We start from the raw sequence: 20,462 nt of genomic DNA, 5'->3' as shown, positions 1-20,462 counted from the left end.
TTGCAAGGCAGCTAAACATCAAGTACCGCAGGGATTTTGTCAGCGTGGGAGAAAGCCATCTAGTGGCCAGGTGCTATTCCTACAGTTGCTCTGAAACAGTGGACGAAAGGCAAGGAAAGACATTCCTGCAGTGCGCACGGTTTATGACCTGTCCTCGTCCTCTGTCCCCGGCAGTAGCCCACAGCCTGCTGAAGGAGGTGGACGGAGAACCAACATGATTCAAATCAAAGACCTGAACGGAGCTATATACTGTTCATGCTGGTGAAAATCGGTTTAAAACACCGTGACAGCATGAAAGTTAGAGCAGAAAAATGAGTATGCACCATTGTCAGATTGAAAAGCGAGAACAAATTGGATAAAGAAACAGGAAAATGCACATCCTTTTAACTCTGTTTACTAGTACCAGTCTTTGAATTTTGGGTACGTCCCTCTCCGTCAAAAAGCTTCGAGAAAGAGCACCCTTACACTTCAATAACGTGACTGGATGAATTTAGAAGTATATGTTTGCCTCATGTTATTTATTCGCGGCTCCACGGCTGTTGCCTCGAGACCCAGTCGTCTTTCTTAAGAGCACATTTATTGAACAGTTTCCACATCCGCGCATGCAAAACGCGGATGTTTTTTTTTCTTTTGTTAAAAAAGGCAACCGACGGGTTGGTCTGTTGTGGAGGATTAAGTATGTGGTTGAAGAGAGCGGAAAAACCAGTTTCAGGCTGCAGATATGGCTTGATTGTTCAAGGAAATGCGATAAAAACGTCAAATACTCTTGATGAAAACGGAAATCATTTTTTTGATATAAAACATGTGGACTTTTATCATTACGTTCATAGTAACAAGGGATTTTTTCCAGCAGTTTCTCCCGCCCTCCCCTCCAATAAAAAAACGACTTGAGCTCTCTGTGAAGCTGAAGTACCGTACCAGCAGAATTATATCACTTCGTTAGGAAAGGGCGTTATTGTGCTATTTTTTAAAGTAGTTGCTCAATCAGACCTTGTACATGGTTGGTCGTTGTGTACTGAACAATATTGTATTGAAATTAAGCAACTCGAGGTCATCTTCAATAACACAATATAATTCTTGCTTCGTTTCGCAATGAATTGTCTTTTAAGTAACAAAACACAATCCACTTATCGAAAGAGGGTCGATTTTCCGTACAATTAATTCCAACTCAACCATTAACTCAGTGTTGATTCCGCTGGGGATTAAAGCCTAACGAGAACTCAGAATAATCCCTTTGTCCTTTAAACATTTCATACAAAAAGACCCCACAAAGCTTTTATTCTTTTTTTTGGCACGTTACAGATTTTAGGCTTGATTTGGCAGAGTGATATTTTATTGTGTGTATGTGTGTGTGCATGTGTATGTGAAGATGGAAGTCAGTGTGATGTAGCCGGGCTCAGAGGCATATAGGCGGCAGAACATGCGCAGTGGCCGTTTGTGCCATATTGGAATGAGGTCGTGAACGAGAACGGCATCAAGCTCGCGTGAGCCTGCGCAGAAACAACCGGAAGTGTCTTCATTTAACCCTCAACGGAAAAAGTCCCGTCGTTGCGTTGACGACAGTTACACTCCTCTTCTTGCGAGTAGTAGTTCTATTTTGAAACGTTAGACCGGAATTGCTTGGTTGTCCACACGGTGTCTTTACATTGCTGCGAGCAAGCAGGCGGAGAGGAACGGCATCTAAAAACCGACTTGGAAAAACTACTTAGCGGTAAGGGACGAATTTTGCGACTAAATATTCACATACTCTGTGTTGTTTGTAACTATTTCCCAACGCTGTTTTGCATTGTGGTGGCGAATTCGTCTTTTTTCCCGTCTCTCAAAAAGATGAGTCGGCTTCGGTCGAGTGTAAGCGCCCTTATTGCTCGTCAGCCTGCTCTTATTGCTCAAGCTGTGACGTTCAGTAACTTGACTCGGACACAGGCGTTTTTACCATGTGTTCAATGGGTCCCTCACGGTCGGGATACAGTAAGGACTGCACGTTTATTTATTAGACTTCAGGTGACTAATTCTCAGTCGATATTTACGATGTTCTCCTTAGAGTGAAAGTTAGACCATCGGCGCTGTAGTCTCTGCAAAGCCGCTGCGTTAATGGCCCATCTCTGCCTCAGAATGCTGCTGGTAGTCCGTACAAGCAGTGTAACCTTAAGCTAGTTTCACTTCAAGGTTTGTGTGGAACATTCCAGATATTTGCCCTTGAATAACTTCCTATATTTCTAATGTCAAAGTCTTACATAATGAAGGTTGCACGACCTCAGCTTTTTTGTTGCTCCGAGAAGCTTTCCCACCGAACAGATGAAGAAACTTGCTGCTTGATTTCTGCTAGTGTTTGGAGATTTTGCTTTTGCTGGATTACTCTTCTGGCGTTTTTGAAGTTCTCATTTTCCTCGTTGATTTATTGCACACTATTTTCCCCCTGGCTCTCAACTTCCTATTGTGCAACTCTGGTGATCCGCTGGCAGCGCTGCTCCGGTTGACGTGCCGCTATGTGATTACAACGAGCAGAGCAGTGCAGCCGAATGATGCTGCCCTTTTTGTAGCCTGTACCTTCTGTTGGGAAAATTTGTATTTTCCCTTTCAAACCTGGAATTACAGCCGGATAGCCAGTCATAAAGAGCTCAGTGTGGTGCAATTCGTCGTCCAACATTCACTGGCCATCTCCCCAAAGCAGGATCTTAAATACACTCAACTGTACCCTGCTTTAAGTTAATGACAGCTTTAAGGTAAAGGATGTGCCACTCTACCCAGTTGCAACTACTATCAAATGAAGCACAGTGTTCAAAATATTCAGAATCATTTTAACTAAGTTCTAAATAAGAAACTACTTTCTTTTTTGGAGAGCTGGGCACCCATCAGCCAGATGGTGTCAGTTTCTCCTGTGCCAAAGTCTTGAAACATCTGTCAATGAAACACTACTAGAAATTAGGGTTAAAAGCAAAATTTGTGTAAAAAAAAAAAAAAAAACTGCGAAGAAGCACTAAAAATATTAATGGACAATGATATTTGGGGGAGAATGTTGCTTTTAATGCTCTGAGCTCTACAAGTGACGCAAACATGTCCATTTGCTTCTGTTGTACAAGGCTGAAGGTAGAGTGATGGCCTGAACCCTTTCACAGTGAAACCAAAACCAAAGGCTCTGACTCAGTCATACAACCAAAAACACACGGTTAGTACTTTGAGCTACAGTTTAACCACCACACACTTTTGTGTTAAACAAACCTGAATAACATAAAGTAACCTACATGCAGCTAGGCTCTGTTATGTTGACGTGTAAAGACAAACCAGAAGAAAGCTGAACTTTGCTTTATTCTATAAATAATACATGATCCTTAGATGTCATTAAAATAGTGTTAAAGGAAATGTTAAGGGGACTTTTTTTTTCATTTTTAGGTGACTTCAATTTAATTTCCCTGTATAAGCAAGAGTGTTTTCTCTCCTACCCAGGGACCTCAGCGGTTCATAAGACTTGATCTTATTCTAAGATTTGATGAGAGTATGATTCAGTAAGTGCTTGTAAAGAATATGCAGCGATGATCTCGGCTATCAGCAAGTGCTTGTTTGTGTGTCTGTAAGGTTTATGTGGGTGTGTGCATATTTAGTCCTTTCTCTTTCAGATTCAGTCAGAGTCTGACTGAACCTGAAAGAGGCTGCAGCTCACTGTGGTCCATAAAGACCACTCACTGTGTATGAAACAGGGGAAGTTGCATTTCTTCCTGTCGGCTTGAAACAAGCTGAGGCAGTGCTGTTCTGTTAAATCAGGTTTCACAGAAGGCTAGAGCCAAGGCTGTGAAATGAGATGGATGTTGGTATTTATCTTATCTTCTCACATCGTACACTTTTTATGACATTTCTCAGAAGTCTAAAAATATTTGTTTTCAAAGTGTTAAAGACACATGTCACTCCTATGAAAAGACCTTGTTCAGCTTCATCCTGTAAGATAAACTGGAGTTAATGAGTTGATTTATTTCATAAGTGCAAATCAGAACCTCATGAATTCATCAGTTACCCTTTCAATTTAGCATCAGGTGTTGAAATATGGCTGTAAGTGTCCGTCTGCGTTCCTCCTCCCGTCTCCACTGCTCTTTTTTTCCCTCTCTTATGTCAGGACTGTGACCTCGGGACAATGAGGCCCTCTGGTGTGTGTTTTCCAGGGAGGGGGAGAAAAACAGAAGGAGTCTGGGGCAGGGTCGTGGGTGAAAGGTGGCGCTGATCCCAGAGGAGCAAGGGGGTTGCGGTGGTGGCTTGGTCGTCAGGAGGGGGTTGTTTTGGGTGATGGTCCTGGTTTTAATAGAGACGTCAGACTTGACAAAGACGGGCCTGACAGGCAGGCTGAATGGGGCTGATGTGACGGAGCAGCTCTCCTCAGCATCCCATGCACTGCGCTCTCCTCTGTCGTCACGCCCTGTGCTCCTTTCTCTGTCATTCACGCCATCTCTCTTGTTGTATCAACTTTTTTCATCTGCTTTTGCACAATGCTGTGGGTCAGTTTGATGTGTCGGTGCTCGATGTGTGTGTCCACATTCAAGTCAAGGTTCTGTTTGAAACTTCATAATGGTGTACGGTCAGAGCTTGAAAATCATTATTTTAGAGGTGGAGCCACCAGGATGAGTTAAGTTTAAAGCACTTCAGGACGATGATGCTCCATCTGCTGCGTTGTGTAAGATGAACGGTAATATAAATACTCACCATGTCATTGGATCTTGCTCTTCTTTATGTTTTGAGATGTTTTTGTACAGACTGAGGCCAGGAGCAGATAAAGCAACTGAACTCTGATTTGATTTGTTAACCAAGGTCTTTGTGGAAGATTCTTTTATGAAGCGGGGAGAGTCCTTGGTGCAGCTGCTCAGAGTCCAAACAAATAAAAGTTTGATTAAGCTCCTCATGCAGCGTTTGTAAACTGTTAAGCTTTGTATTTCTTGAGTCTGCTGCTTGGTTGCTGTTAAATCCATGAGTCTGAAAGGCAACAGATAATACTTCTGTTATCTGTAGCCGTTGGCTGCCACATTGTTTGCTGATAAGGAACATGTGTCATGCTGCTGCACTGTACCAAAAGTAGCCAGTTAGAGTAAGTTTTGATCGCTGTTTCCAGCCCTTTGTGTAACTTTTTGCTGATACCGTTTAGCTTGTAAACCGCTGAGCGGGCCGTTACAAACCATCCGTATCACCTGTCTCATTAATCTTACGGTTGCTCCAAATAGGAGCACGCTCTGAGATCATTCGGATACATGGATAGTGATTTGATTAGGCTTAGCTTCGCATAACACAGTGAGGTTTTCTTCACTCTGCCAGAGGAGTTTTGGGTTGGTATTTATTCATTTGCTCTGCCTGCATTATGATCCTCCTCCTCTGTTCCTCCTCAGAGCTCCTATCTTGGCCTTGAGGGGGCACCAGCATGAGTCAGGAGTCACCAGAGTCTGGTAAGAACTACTTTTCTAACAGCTGCGTGAAATGAGAATGGTAATATGTTGGAAAGCAGCTTTGAGGAAGAAAAAAGAAAAATGTGTTGTGTGCCTGTTTCAGATGGAGACTCTGCTCAGGATGTGTCCGACTTCAACTGGGATGACTACCTGGAGGAGACTGGATCTGTGTCTGTGCCTCATCATGCTTTCAAACATGTGGGTGTTGACAAGTCTTCACAGCTAACACACATCACTGAATGATTTCGTGACAGTTTGGATGACTATTTTTAAATAATGACTAAACACTTATGAAAGTGCTTGTAAGTTTCAAACAGTATTTAGTTTGAAATCATGACTCAAAGTCTTGGAGTGTGTTGGCTGATAGTGCTCAGTGTAATCTGTGAATCAGGTCCTGAGGAACATTTCTGAAGGAACACATTCATAAGCAAATCAACAGAAGAAACACAAGTTGCTGCAGCTCCTGTGTTAACAACAGTTTGAACCAAATACTATATTTTTTTCTTTAAATAGAAGAAAATTTAATATAGTTTTTTTTTTTTTTTTTTTTTTTGCATGATGTGCAAAGTTTGCATGAAGCTGTGGTTGAACAGAACAGGTTCTCCTGAAGTTTAATATTTCATGCAGTTGTTCCTCTGCTGTGGTCTCAGGTGGATCAGGGCCTGCAGACAGGACTGACCCCAGGCATGAAGCTGGAGGTGTGTGTGCGCTCCGAGGCAGAAAGTCCTTACTGGGTGGCCAGTATCATTACCACATGTGGGCAGCTACTGCTGCTACGCTACGAGGGTTACCAGGACGACCGGCGTGCTGACTTCTGGTGTGACATCATGACGGCAGACCTCCACCCACTGGGCTGGAGCCGCCAGCATGGGAAGACCATGAGGGCCCCTGAGGGTGAGGCTTGGCTTGTGTTAGAGTCATGTTGTTTTTATGTCATCTGTGAGAGTTGCTTAAGAGTTGCAGACCTCATCTGAACATTTAAACAAAGTGGCTCTGTTTCTTTTCTGTCAAAATGAGGGATTCTTTAAGCGTAGCTAATGCACAGAGGATGAGTGGTAGTGATAGGTTCATAAGATTTAAAAATATATATATTTTCCTTAACGTATTTGAAAAGCTATCATTTACTTTTTGACAGATGTAGTCATCTTCTTTTTGTTTCTTCTCTCAGTTTGTAGAGGATCTGAAATATAATGGAGATGTAGTAGAGCCCTTTAACTATAGATATTATAGCTGCATAATTTGGCATTTTGGATTAATTTGGGATTATCTTTGTCAATATTGGGATTGCAATGATAGTAAATAATAATACAAGTTTGCATGCTTTGTTATAAACGATCATGCAGATATTATTGGTACTTGTGAAATACATACTCCACAATTAAGAACAAAAAATATAAATATCAGACATTTTTATTTTTCAAAATAAAACTTAAGAAAGCTTTCACAGTACTTTCATTTTTATATATTATTATTGTATTTTAGGTGCACCACAGCACAATTGGATTTAATTTTAGTTTTAAATAATTAAAAAATGCTTTATTCTAGTGTAGTTTGGTATCAGTATTATAATTTGGTGAAAACTGTAGCCTGTTGATCCTGTATTTGTAATACAAATAAGAAGCAGTAAATTATATTGGAGTGGAAAGACAGGACTCATCTTTTCCCTAGGTAAAACTCCAATTACTTCTCAAGCATTTGTGGCCATGCCTGTGGATCTCCCTCCCCACAGTAAATATTCACAAATCGTGATCCATCTGTATCACCAAAAAAGAGGGATTTTTTTCAATAGAGTACAGGTGTTCTGAGAAAAAAAATGATGTATAAATTTTCATTGTCTTAATATGAATTTACTAGGTGTTACTTTTAAAGAGCAGCATGATTTAGGCACATGTATCAATCACAGGATAATCTGAAAAAAGGCTCTGACTTTGTAAATATTTCTGTAAAAGAGCTGAAGCAGACTCCTCAAAAGTACCAGTGAGAAATCAGAATAGTGAAGGAAAGGTGTGTGGAGTTATAAAGATGAGACATCTAGCTTCTATTGAACGCTTTGCACTGTTGATACGGACCATAAGGAATGTGTCCTTAGGGTTATTGTGTCAAAGAGAGAAGAACATTTTTATGACATTCTAGTTTTAGTTGTATTGTTGGTTTACTTTTACTGTCATTGCTACGATGCACACAAACACACACGGAGTCAGTGCAGCAGACAGCATTGATGAGGTTGTGGAGTTTGCATACGCAGGGGCGTACATTTAGCCATTTAAATTGCAAATCGCAGCCCTTTGTGCGATTACATAATTGCACATTCTCAAATCACAATTGTGATTTGACTGATCATGCAGCACTATGTAAAAGGTTCAGGCACTGAAGGTGGAACTCAAGGTTGCCCTCTTGGTTAGCATAGCATGGAGAATATTTGTATGTTTCCCAAACACTGCTGCAGCTGTTTTCTCAACTTAAAGGGAAACAGTTTTGCCTAACAAGTCTTGAATTCTAAAGCTTTAACCCACCAAGCCATTTCCTCCTTGTTATTTTTGATACAGGCGCTTTATCAGCATATAACACCCGGCTGTTTTTACTCGTTGAACCTATGGAATTTAATACCAGAACAAATAAATAACAAGATTAGTCTGTTTTGAGTGTAAAAGCTGTGTGAAAAACTGAGAAACAGAGGAGAAAGTTACACACAGTTTGAGATATGTATGAGCTTTAATCCTCTGTTTTCATTGAATTAATTCCCTTACATACCCTTACCTGTCTGACGGGTGAAAAGTGTTAGTGTATGTGTGATTGTGCCCACCTGGTTCTTTGGTGATTAAATAAGCACTGTGTGTGTATTTCTGTGTGTTCTCTGCCTCAGGTGTGCGTGAGAAACACCAAGACTGGGAGGCTTTGCTTGAGAAGGCCCTGGCTGAGGAGTGCAGCGCGCCTGCCAACCTGCTGGAACTGGTAAGGCAGAGGAACAGAACAGCTGTCCTGTCAGAAACGCCTAACACCCTGGGTGGGGCAAGTTTCTATCTGCCAACAATAATCACTTCTACCAGAACTGATTTTATTAACTAACAACACTCAGTCCTGTAAAGTAAACTGATGAGGCTCTGAGAAATGAAGTCAGGCCTCCTCCATTGCTGTTAAAGTGGTCAGGCAAGTTTGGAGATTAAAGCTGAAAAACTTCAAATTGACAGTTTATGGCCTCAGGTGTTCAGAGTCATCCACATTTAGTCTGCAGTTACACACACACACACACACACACACAAACGGTGTTTAACCGTCATGTTTTGTTAAAGCAGTGGTTCAGGGATGTTGTTATTCCTTTTTCAAAATGTCATGAAAACAGGATAAACACACTGGTAATTCCTGTTGAGATGAATGTGAGGTGAACTGAATAAGATTTTATGACTATTTTCAAGTCTTGTTAGTGCATTGAGTGTGAAGTCCCAAGTCCACTAAAAACAAGACTCTGATCCATTGTGTTTGGTACAAAAGCTGTGCTGCTGAGAGCAGAATGGCCTTTGAAATTCTTTAGAGCCATTAGTTAGCTTTCTGTGACTCTGCTTCACTTCTGCCATTTAGTCATGCAGTACACTCTCCCCCTTTACAAATTCCTCACCTTGCTGAGACGTGTGTGTCCGTTTGTGTAACTGTTTTGAGTGCTCTACACTTCTAATTCACCGCCTTTGACCCCCGCCCACCCCCTGCAGCCGCAGTGTGGCAGGGACCCAGTGGAGCTCCTGTCTGCAGGCTGCTACGTGGAGCTCCAGGACAACACAGATCCTGGTCTAGCCTGGGCTGCTGAGGTGGAGGAGAATGTCGGAGGAAGGCTGAAGCTGCGCCTTCTGGGCACAGACGGCCTGCCGGACACACCAGCAACCCTCTGGCTCTTTTACCTCCACCCACGTCTTCACCCACCCGGCTGGGCTGCAGAGAAAGGCTGCACCCTCAGGCCTCCATCAGGTCAGTGGCACCGACATGGGTCAATTTTACTTTTAGAAGCTAAAGGAGATGATAGATCCTCGATCTCAAGATTTATTCCCAATATAAGTAGGATTTATGTGAACAGGTAGAAGGGTAAGTCAAGAGATCAGGAGGAGACTGCATTAGATCTAATTTTTCATTACCAGCTACAACAAAACCCATGTTTATTTCCAGTTTCTCCATTAACTGTGTGATTTTTCTTTTGTTTTCACATTATCTGGTGTACATGAACATTTTTCAACACTGAGACACATGTGCAGTGATAAAACACGAGGAGCCATTATTCAGATTGTGCTGGTATCCCACCAGACCTTGAAATTGATTCTCCATGCAGGCTCAGATAGATCATTGTTTTCAGAGATACAATAATCTAATGCTCTTCAAGTGAATCAGAGTTGTTTGTATGTGAGCTGTAAGGAGCATCAGAGGCTGCATCTGTCTCCTGACACAGCTGGTCTGGTTCCACTGATACTACAGCTAAAAATACTTAATGCTGTTCTGCCTCTATTTGTGTGTGTTTGGTCGGGGTTTAACTTGCTGTTTTGCTTTCTGAGATTATAACAGATTGCATTAGAAGGTTGTTTTGCATTAAATTGATTTGGAGACAACATGCGGTAGAGAATTAGAAGTTTTATTGTATTACTTTTATTTTAATGCTCCATACAAGAACATAGACGGTGTAATATTTTTGATACATGCTGGAAGAATAGTAACCAGAAGTTATCTGTTTCTGTATCATCACTCTATAAGTCTGTCTGGAACCATGCATGCTGGGATATGAAATTGCTGTTTTTGCAAAGTGAAGGAATCTCTTTTTTTATTTGAACTAGAGCTGCACGATTTGGGGAAAAGGTGCGATTTGCGATTAGGTGGACAATATTGCGATTGCGATTGTGCTTGCGATTTAATAAAAAAAGTTGTGTCATAATGAGTCTACAGACTTGCTTGGTTATCATCGAGAAAAATCTGAATTGCATGTGCTGACATTGCGATTGCGATTGCGATATCCTCTTTTGTGATTACGTAATTGCATGTGCTGACATTGCGATTGCGATTGCGATAATCGTGCAGCCCTAATTTGAACTAGTGAGAAGGTTTGAATAAATTGTTGGGGCCTATTTGGATGTGAAGAACAAACTGAAACACTGTCTGTTTTTCCAAAGTTAAACTCATCAATTTATTTTCAAATGAAGAAATGGGTTGTCAGTCAGATATATGGTCTTCTTCGTGAAGATGTTTTCCAGCACAACATCTCTGCCCTTTATTCTCCGTCTGTGCTGCTGAGACTCTGATCCGAACCATCATCACATCCAGAATTAACCAATTCAAAAGGATTCTTTATGGTTCATCTTGCAAAGCCCTCATTAAACTCAAGTACATCCTGCTGTACATCCTGTACTCTTGCTGTTCACCCACTAACACACTCCTGTTCCCGTGACATTACCCCTGTCCATCAGATTCTCCACCGGCTCTCTGTTATACCCTCAAAGCCGTCCACATCCAGGCTCCTTCCTGCCTCACTGACCAGCTCCACTCTCACACTCCTGCCTGCAGTCTCTGCTCCTTTTAACGCTGATTTCTTCTTTACTGTTTTTAGAACCGATCCTAGTGCAGCAGAGCCTTTTCCTTCCCCCTGAAACTCTCTCCCAAGTCACTGATCAAACAACAATTTCTTAGAAGTGCTTTTAATTGCAGCTGCTGGGGGTTTTATCCTCATCTTAATGTGTTTTCGTCTTTTAACCTGTTCATCTTCTATTAAAACATGATATTTTAAAATTGTCTTAAAGTATTTTAAAAAGCACCTGAAAACAATCTGAATGTTATTATGGTTAATCATACCCTCACCATCATGTTTGTTTCAGACCTGTTGGCCCTGCGGACAGCAGAAGAGTGGGAGGAGGTGAAACAGAGAATCAGAGACCTGCCTCAGGATGAAGCACTGACTGCAGAGTTCAATAAGGTAAAGCCAACCCTGCTTTTCTTTGTTACTTCTTTTTCAGCTAGCTTTGATAACAGTGTGAATCAAAAGCTGTGAAATTGTCCTTCAAACTGGGTGTTGAAACATTTATTAGAAGCAAGCTTTTAAAGATGACTCTGTGTGTGTGTGTTTGTGTTTGTGTGTGTGTCTGTCAAAGGAACAGCCTGTTATCGCTGCTCATTGTTTTAAGGAAGGTATGAAACTGGAGGCTGTTGACCCTGCTGCTCCTATTTCCATCAGACCTGCCACTGTCACCAAGGTAACAGACTTTCACATCAAATCTGTCTTCAAATGCGCTGCAATACTTTTTTCTCCCAGTTTCTTGTTAATTGACCCTGTTCATCCCTTCTATCCTCATTACCACACTGTCTTTACTTTTCTTATTACTGAAATCAAATCTTTATCAACTAAAACTGTATAAACAAACAGATTAGTGAATCCTTTGACTTCTGCCTTTAGATTGTAAATATATATAATTATCAGTTATAAATATCTTATTAAACTACAAAAATTGAACCTATTCTGCACTTCAGGTGTTCAACGAGCAGTACTTCCTGGTGACGATGGACAATCTCTGCAGTATTGAAGGGTCAGATGGTGCAGGGAGGTCTTTTCTGTGCCACAGAGACAGTCCAGGGATCTTCCCTGCTCAGTGGAGCCTCAAGAATGGACTGCCCCTAAGCCCCCCACCAGGTCTGCTCTGCCTAATGATGTCCAGCTACATCAAGATTAGTCAATATCACTCTTACAATTTTTCTCTTTTTCTCTAAAACCTAATTGACCGCTTTCTTCTTTTGTTTGGATTTCTTTCTTCTGTCTTTCTTCCTATTGTCTGCTAAAGGATACCAGGGTTCAGACTTTGATTGGGCAGATTATCTGAAGCAGTGTGAGGCAGAGGCAGCTCCACAGCAGTGCTTCCCATCTGTAAGTCAGCCTGTATTTTACCCTCTTACACTAAGTTCACCCTGCTCTGAAATCAGAGCTCCAGAGTCTCCATCACAAACCAAGGTTATAATAGTAAACTAAAACGAAACTAAAAACTAAAACTTAAAATACATTGCAGTTAACTCAAACTAATAAAAACTAGAAAAGAAAACATAAACAATAAGTAAACTAAAACTGTATCTTGTGTTCACAAAACTAACTGAAACTAACCAAATAAAGACAAAATGTCCTTAGTTACAGTTTTTGACAATATTAATAGCCTTTAGGATTTAAATTAATGTGACACATTTTCCCAACCAATTGTACGACAGTTTTCGGCAGTTGTCAGCGCCGTACGGCACCATCACAGCGACGTACTGGGACGTGCTTGTTTACTGCACTGACTGTCTGTGCTGCCACGAAACGTAGTGGAGCAATGAATCAGAGCATCTGTAATAGTTTAATTTGCATTTGAGTCTGACTTTATTGTTACAGAGTCCAAGTTTTTCTAATTATTAAAGCTCATATTATATTGTTTGATATAATTTATGTTTTTATTATTTTTATTTAATTCATGTTAACATTAATTTATATGATTTATGTTTATATTTTTATATTAAGTTTATATTATTTTCTTGTGTTTAAGGCAGCAGCCAACAGTTCAGTATCAGCATTGACTGAGCAGTGAGCACTATGTTGGACTGGAAAATAAACTGTATTACAAAATATTTACTCTGACCTTTTTGAATCCTGCACCTGGTTAATAAGGTATGAAAACACTAAAACTAAACTAAAACTAAGCCTTGTTGCAAAAATTAAAACTAAATAAAAACTAGAATGCCTGCTCCAAAACTAATTAAAACTAAACTGTAATAGGGAAAAAAAACGTCAAAACTAACTAAAACTAAACTATAATGACAAATCCAAAACTATTTTAACCTTGTCACAAACACACCACCAGATGCTGGAAGGACCCAAAATGGATTCATGAATTCAGAGAAGCTAACATACTATGAAATTTGTGCTCTGTTGAATGTCGTCAACTGTAAAATGTAGAAAAAATATTTACAAGGGCTTGGCCTGGGTACTCGACTGTGTGACCAAACATGTTGCTTCTTAACCTGTGTGGGGTTTGCACCAAAAGTTTGTATTTACAGGCTTGCATAATTTTTTTTTAAATTTATATTTGCTGTTGCATATGTTACAGGCAAAAATGCAACACCTTCGAGACATGTACGAGACTGTGATGGAAATAAAGTTTTCCCATTTTTTTGACAGCAGAATCAAATCTCACAGAGGGAGCTGTTTTGTTCCTGAGAATTGCCTTTCGTTTTGTCATTGAACAAAGACCACACAGTCGTTACTTACTGTGAAATCAACCTCTCTCTGTTTCCCTGCTAGGAGCAGAGCGACCACTGCTTCAAAGAGGCCATGAAACTTGAGGCTGTCAACCCCCTGTCACCTGAGAACATTCACGTAGCCACTGTCACCAAGGTCAAAGGGCAGTATGTTTGGCTGAGCCTGGAAGGTAAGACAAAACAAACTGACAAAGTGTTTATTTTGACAGTGACATTTCCTTTGTAGCACCTAACTTTTCAGAAGCTTTTGTCATTTATTTACAGCATATAGGTGTGTTTTTTCCCTGAGTTAAGATTCATTCAAACAAGTAAATGAAAAATAAGTGACTATTTCACAAAGGCTATTTATGTGTAAACATGCAACTGTGCCACGAGTTACTGTTAAATGTCACAGAGGCTCAATGTTTTTATTTTGAACCTCACCAGAGAAAAAATGGAGACTGTTATCTTTACGTCACTGACAACTTATTAATGTCACTGTGTGTGAATGTTTGATCAGGGCTGAAGCAGCCAATGCCAGAGCTGATCATTCACATGGACTCACTGGACATATTCCCCATCAGCTGGTGTGAGACTAATGGCTATCCTCTGGTCTACCCCATCAAACCCACAGGTACACAATATGAGTCATCATAATGGACGCCTAACACATCTGCCATAACACGACTGAGTCTAATGCTGATTATACAGAGCGTCACTCTGACCTCTGAAATAGCCGATAATATAAAAATGGGCTCACATTGGTCCACAGACATCAGTGAGCAAGGCTTACATTACTCTGTGTTTGTGTTTCAGTTGAGAAAGAGAGGAAGGTGGCTGTGGTGCAGCCTGAGAAACAGTGAGTACATTAAGGAGGAGCGGGGGAGGGTTGCTCATTTATTTATTAGTATAAAAGGAGCTTGAAAAGATCAAGTTTGATACATCTTGGAATTCTTATCATTTTTTTTTTCTCACTTTATAGAAGAATCCCCCCAAAGTCATCGTCCCCTGATGCTGTGAAACAGCAGCTAGCTGCCCAGTCAGAGACAGGTGAGCACGGGATGTCTCAGGCGTCAGTGAAGGACTTCATTGTATGACATATCAGGTCTAATCCCTGTCCATGAGTTTCATAGTGGTTTCATTATTTGTGTCCCTTTTTGTGCACATGTGCAGGACAAGGCAATGGAAAATACTGCTGTCCAAAGATCTACTTCAATCATCGCTGCTTCTCCGGACCTTACCTTAATAAAGGGCGCATTGCAGAGCTGCCTCAGTTCATCGGTCCTGGAAACTGTGTCCTGGTTCTCAAAGAGGTGAGAGAGGAAATGTTAGTGCTCAATAAGGCTTTGCATCAAGCTCTAATTTACCAATATTGGCATTCCTACAGACTAAACTTAGAGCGTGAACATTCTGAAGATTATACGTGTGAAGAATAGACATTAGTGTTAGGTTTATGACTGAAAGCAGAGTGTGTGTCAATGTTCAACACTAAGTTGTGTCATGTTTGACGTGACTGATGGCTTCAGTATAATCACACAAGGTTGAGAGTGTTCCATCTATAAGTAGAGGTGTCCTTTCTGCTATGACAGTGTCACCTTTTAAAAATGTCATGCAATGTAGAGATCCTTCAGATTTCCTTATCTGCTGCCAATCAAAATAATTATGATGCAGTACATGTCTTAAAATGTATGTGGTATTTGATGTGAAAATTACAAAACACTGTTAATCAATTTAAGACTTAATGCTCCAGCTTCAGGTAATCTGTGTGTGTGGTAATTCTCTGCCTGTCTCTAATCCAGGTGTTGACTCTGCTCATTAACTCGGCCTACAAACCAAGCCGTGTGCTGAGGGAGCTGCAGCTGGACCAGGAAAGCCGCTGGCAAGGCCATGGAGAGACACTCAAAGCCAAGTAAGAGGGAAACATTCAAGAGTCTCTACTCTGCAGAAGATCTCTAGTTACAGTAGGAGTGTGAACAGCTGGCCTGTTTTGGGACACATGCTGGAATGAACAAGTACTTGAATTCACAAACGGCAGTAAATATCAGCCATGCAAATTCCATGATACTTCACTGAGGCAGTCATTAGCCAACATCCTCTGGCTTTCATTCAAGAGAGCACTCGCTACTTGTTGTATATATAACCGGAGCATTACTTGGATACAAGAGTTTGATGTATTTAGTGTTACTCTCTAAATCTATCTGGTTGATTTTTGTTTGAAATGTAAAAAAAGATGTCTTAATTTACAGTTGCTGAGACTCTTGATGTTCTTTGTCAGGTACAAGGGAAAGAGTTACAGAGCTACAGTGGAAATAGTTCGCACAGCAGACCGCGTGGCAGACTTCTGCAGGAAAACCTGCATCAAGCTGGAGTGCTGCCCGAACCTGTTTGGACCTCGCATGGTTCTGGACCGCTGCTCTGAGAACTGCTCTGTCCTCACCAAGACCAAATACAGTAGGTGGTTTACAAAACCAAGTGACTGCAGGTTGTAGAGCTTCATATGATTCATCAAATGATGTGAGGTGGCTGCTTTCTTATCAAAGGAGGCAGTTATAACAACCTCCCAGCGCTATGATTCATTTTTCTAACAGCTTTGAAATCTGTACACTTAATGTCAGATGTGACCTTAGCTCTTTTCGTGAGTTCAGGCTCAGTCTCCTTTATCGCTAATCTTATTCATCTTTCTTGTCATATACTCGCAGCTTTTTTAATTTGAGTTGACCTTAAAAAGAAATGATCAGTGGGTACATGATTGTTCCCTCCTGAATAAAGAGTTTGTGTGAAGTGAGAAAGAGCTGGTTTGAGTCTCCGGAAGTCTCAGGAAGTGAGCGAGCTGAGCTATATCCACAGCACAAAGTGACAGATCTGTAGATATGTTTACTTGATGCTGCTCTTCAGCTTTTGAGATTCAGAAACTGATGCAATTTGAAAGCAACAGTTACTGATTATACTGTCTCTTTTATCTGTTTTGTGTTCAAACCGCTCATGACAGGACATATCCTCCATACACCACTACTATTTACAGCATATTTACCCATGCCTGTTACTCGAGAATTATAAAAACCCTGTTTATTGCTCACATAGTGTGTTGTCTTCTCATCAGCATACTACTATGGGAAGAAGAAAAGTAAACGGGTAGGCCGACCACCTGGTGGCCACTCCAATCTAGAGGGCGGAGTAAAGAGAAGAGGGAGGAGGAGGAAGAGGAGGAAGCAGCTCTTTGTGCACAAAAAGAGACGTTCCTCAGCTTCAGTGGACAACACACCCGCTGGATCTCCTCAGGTAATACTTTCATATACGCTTCATCAATAATCAAATCTGATTTCCTCGGAATCTGTGCTGACGGAGGTTACCGTGGGCTTACAGGGCAGTGGAGAGGAGGAAGATCTGGATGAGGACGACTCGCTGAGCGAAGACACCGGCTCAGAGCTGCAGGATGATCTTCAGGATGATTCTGAACAGTCATTCGGGAAGTCACAGCCCACCACACCGTCTCCCTCCCCACCAGCAACACCCAGGCCCACTCGCCGGCGTCGGAAACCCCACTCACCATCATTCTCTGATGATGAGAACAGACCGCCTTCACCAAAGGTAAGAAAAGGTTGCAGTGGGTAAAGAAAGACCTCATCGTGAAATTAAAGAAATGAAAAACAGTTTGAAGATATTTACCTTGTGGCGTCATTATAGAGACACACTGAGCTTATTGATGAAAAACTCTAATATGCACCTCTAGTACAACCCAACCCTTTGACCCTTTCCTTCAGAAACAACTGCCCAATGTCTAATCCATTCCAGTAGGATTTTAAACAATACGTTCACTGTGACCTGAACAGATTACAGAAAAATTAACAAGAATTCCAGTGTTTCTCTTCTGAAATGTTTTTGTCTGGCAGCCTTTCTGCTCAGCATCAATTTGTTGGTTTTAAATAAGTTGTTAGCCTTTCCACTTCAGCCCTGAGATCTCACATAGTCTCTGTCTGACTCACCCTGTTTGTGCGTTTATAGACCTCAAAGACTGAGCCCCCTCAGAAGTTGTGCTTGGACACCAGCCCCCTGGAGTGGAGTGTTACTGATGTGGTTCGCTTTATCAGGACCACCGACTGTGCACCTCTTGCAAGGATTTTCTTGGATCAAGTAAGAAATACTCACATACTCGATAAACACACTTCCCCTTCCTCCTCTCTAATATACCAGAGGCAGCATGCTGGTGTATTGTATCCAGAGCCACTAAATCAAAACATTGTGTCATATCCACTGATAGAAGATGCCTCACATCTGTTTATGTCTTTACAGGAGATCGATGGACAAGCACTGCTGCTACTGAACCTCCCAACAGTGCAAGAGTGTATGGACTTAAAGCTGGGACCAGCCATTAAGCTGTGTCACCACATTGAAAGAGTAAAGCTGGCATTTTATCAACAGTTTGCCACGTAGCTGACGGGGTATGAACTTGGACTGTGTCACATCCCGTACTGTTATTTATCCTGCAAAAAAATAAGTACTTCCCAAAATCTGAACACCCTTATGAATCCTGCATTTATTACATCATGTTTGACAAGCACAGACATGAGACCGAGTAAGCTACTTTTTCTGCCCCCTGGAAAATCAACAAAGAAGTCAAGACTTACCATTAAAGGACGTTTATGTGCTCTTCAGAATAAGCACAGACAGAAGACTACAAGACAGAAGAACTGAAGGCCATAAACTAAGTTAATTGATTAATCTCAGCACATTTTGTGGATCAGGACTCAAAAAGAAAGCCATCTTCTGGTTCAAACAGGTTTTTTTTTGTGGTTGTGTTTAAAAAAAACAAACAAAAAAAAACAAAATGTGTTTGTGGCTGCAGAGTGTCTCAGATATTTCTCATGTTATTCTGTTTCTGTTTTGGTAAATGTGACTAAGCACCTACTCTACAACCTCATCGTCATGATCTGTCTTTTCATATTTTGCACTGCTGTCTTCAATAGTTAATACCTCCATAAGCTTTTATTAGGAATTTGGTGAGCTATACAATTTTTTGTCCACCCAAGTCTATTTTTGCTGAAAAGATGTTAAACATTTGTAGAGCAATTGGCTATACACACAAGATTTTGGACTAAAAACTTTTTTTCTGTTAACCATTCCACTGCCAAACCTAATTATAGGAACACTAAGAGATTGTGAACCATTTCCCTGATGGTTGCTTGATTTAATCATGAGCAGCACCCATTGATACTGACAAGACTTTTATAGTGAACAAAAAATTAGTTGCTTTGAATTAATGGCAGTTTCTGTGAAGCCTGAGATACAATAATACTAAACTATATATATGCCCATATATTCCAACAAAAAGCATGACAGGAGTTTGAGTTTAGTTTAATATTACATGTGTATACTATTGTCATGCCTTTGCTGATGTTAACCTGCTGAATTCAGATACAATTTCCTCAACAGATGCAGAAGGGGCCATTTTTTTGTTAGATCAAATTGCTGTCTTGTTTAAGCTTCTGCAGTATGAAAGAGTGGTTTACAGTTTTACAAGGATTCTGTAATGAAAGCACAAGATAAACTGTACACTGTATAGATTTATGCAAATGACAGTGCTTGTTTGTAAATAATGTACATAACCTAATGTCTACTAGAACAACAGGGTGATCGAAGGAAAATTATTGAGCAATTAACTTTCAGCATAAGCAATGTGTAAATCTTAAATGATATGTTTGCACAGAATAGAACTAATTTTCTCTTGGTGTGTACGGTTCAAACAAATTCAGCTACAGTTAATTACTTGAGCCATTTAATTTCAGTCAGTTTAATACTCAAATAAATAATGACATTTTAAAGTTGGATGATAATCTGAATGTTTCGTTAACCAGTTTTCTCTGTTTGCCAGGGTGAGACTTATAGTGTTGTGCTTCTTTTTGTGAATTAAACCTTCTGTCGTTTCCGCTGTACTTAAGCAATGCAACAGCTTTTAATTTTATGTTTGATGATCAAAGCAGCTTTTTAAACAAAGAATTTGAATTAAACATTGAACAATGACTACTGACTTTCCGTGTATGGCATACAGGGTGGGCCAGAAAGATTTGCCCATTGTTTTTTCCGTACTATCCAAAAATGCTTGCAGACAAACAAAACAAACATTGAACACAGTTTCAATACTTTATTCTCTGTCACCTAAAAGATTTACATCTCAATATGGCCGCCCTTTGCCTATATCATAGCCTGGAGACAACCTGGCACTGTCTCTGGATCAAGTTTTGACCATAACGTCATCAGAGTTGTCTTCAAAGCGGTGACAGTGCTGTGAGATACTCTTGAGACCTCCCTCTCTGGGATAGACCAGATTGCAGAGTCCATTGGATTGATGTCCAGACTTGACAGAGGCCACATGTTCTTGTCCCAGAAGCCAGGAAAGTGCTGCTTGCACCAGGCCTGTGTGACATTGGATGTGTGAGCTGGTGCACCAACTTGTGTGAAGACATACTGGTTTCCAAACGCATTGGTACACCAAGGCAACACTTTTTCTTCAAGCATTTGAAGGTACACCTGGCTGTTCACTTTCACACCCTCCTGAATGAAGAGCAAACGAGACTTTGAGCCATCAGATGCAACAGCAGCCCACACCATGACTCCAGCTGGCTTCTGACGACCAAAATGAGTTCTGCAGCCTTCGGCTAGGTGCTGTGCACTATGTGCATAAACCCTGTCATTCTGGGAATTGACCACTGCCTGAACAGTGAAGATCTTCTCATCAGACCAAACCAGGACTTTGTCTGCAGCACTCTGGATCTCCTGCAACATCATTTCCTCCCTGTCAAGCCGTTTTTTCTTGGAAGCGGCTTAAATCAG

The 20,462-nt window shown here is 40.9% G+C and overlaps 1 protein-coding gene across 1 annotated transcript; it reads left to right on the top strand.

Moving 5' to 3' along the window:
* Window positions 1-1,461: 1,461 nt before the first annotated feature.
* On the top strand, window positions 1,462-19,627 carry sfmbt1 (Scm like with four mbt domains 1). Its single transcript, XM_074666806.1, has 21 exons — window positions 1,462-1,711; window positions 5,361-5,417; window positions 5,521-5,615; window positions 6,068-6,311; window positions 8,281-8,369; window positions 9,122-9,374; window positions 11,258-11,355; window positions 11,531-11,632; window positions 11,907-12,066; window positions 12,215-12,297; window positions 13,699-13,825; window positions 14,155-14,268; window positions 14,451-14,493; window positions 14,617-14,684; window positions 14,808-14,947; window positions 15,434-15,543; window positions 15,910-16,085; window positions 16,735-16,913; window positions 16,998-17,222; window positions 17,637-17,765; window positions 17,925-19,627. Exons 2-21 carry the CDS (start codon window positions 5,393-5,395, stop codon window positions 18,063-18,065), a joined length of 2,601 nt encoding a protein of 866 aa, XP_074522907.1. The 5' UTR covers window positions 1,462-1,711; window positions 5,361-5,392; the 3' UTR covers window positions 18,066-19,627.
* The last annotated feature ends 835 nt before the right edge of the window (window positions 19,628-20,462 follow it).

This window comes from Halichoeres trimaculatus, unplaced genomic scaffold, assembly GCF_033239565.1.
Source record: "Halichoeres trimaculatus isolate MK-OKI-2021-1 unplaced genomic scaffold, fHalTri1.1 fHalTri1_scaffold_1, whole genome shotgun sequence".
Classification (NCBI taxonomy): Eukaryota; Metazoa; Chordata; class Actinopteri; order Labriformes; family Labridae; genus Halichoeres; species Halichoeres trimaculatus.
Note: the sequence above shows the minus strand (reverse complement) of the source record. Positions and strands in the feature narration are given on the sequence as shown.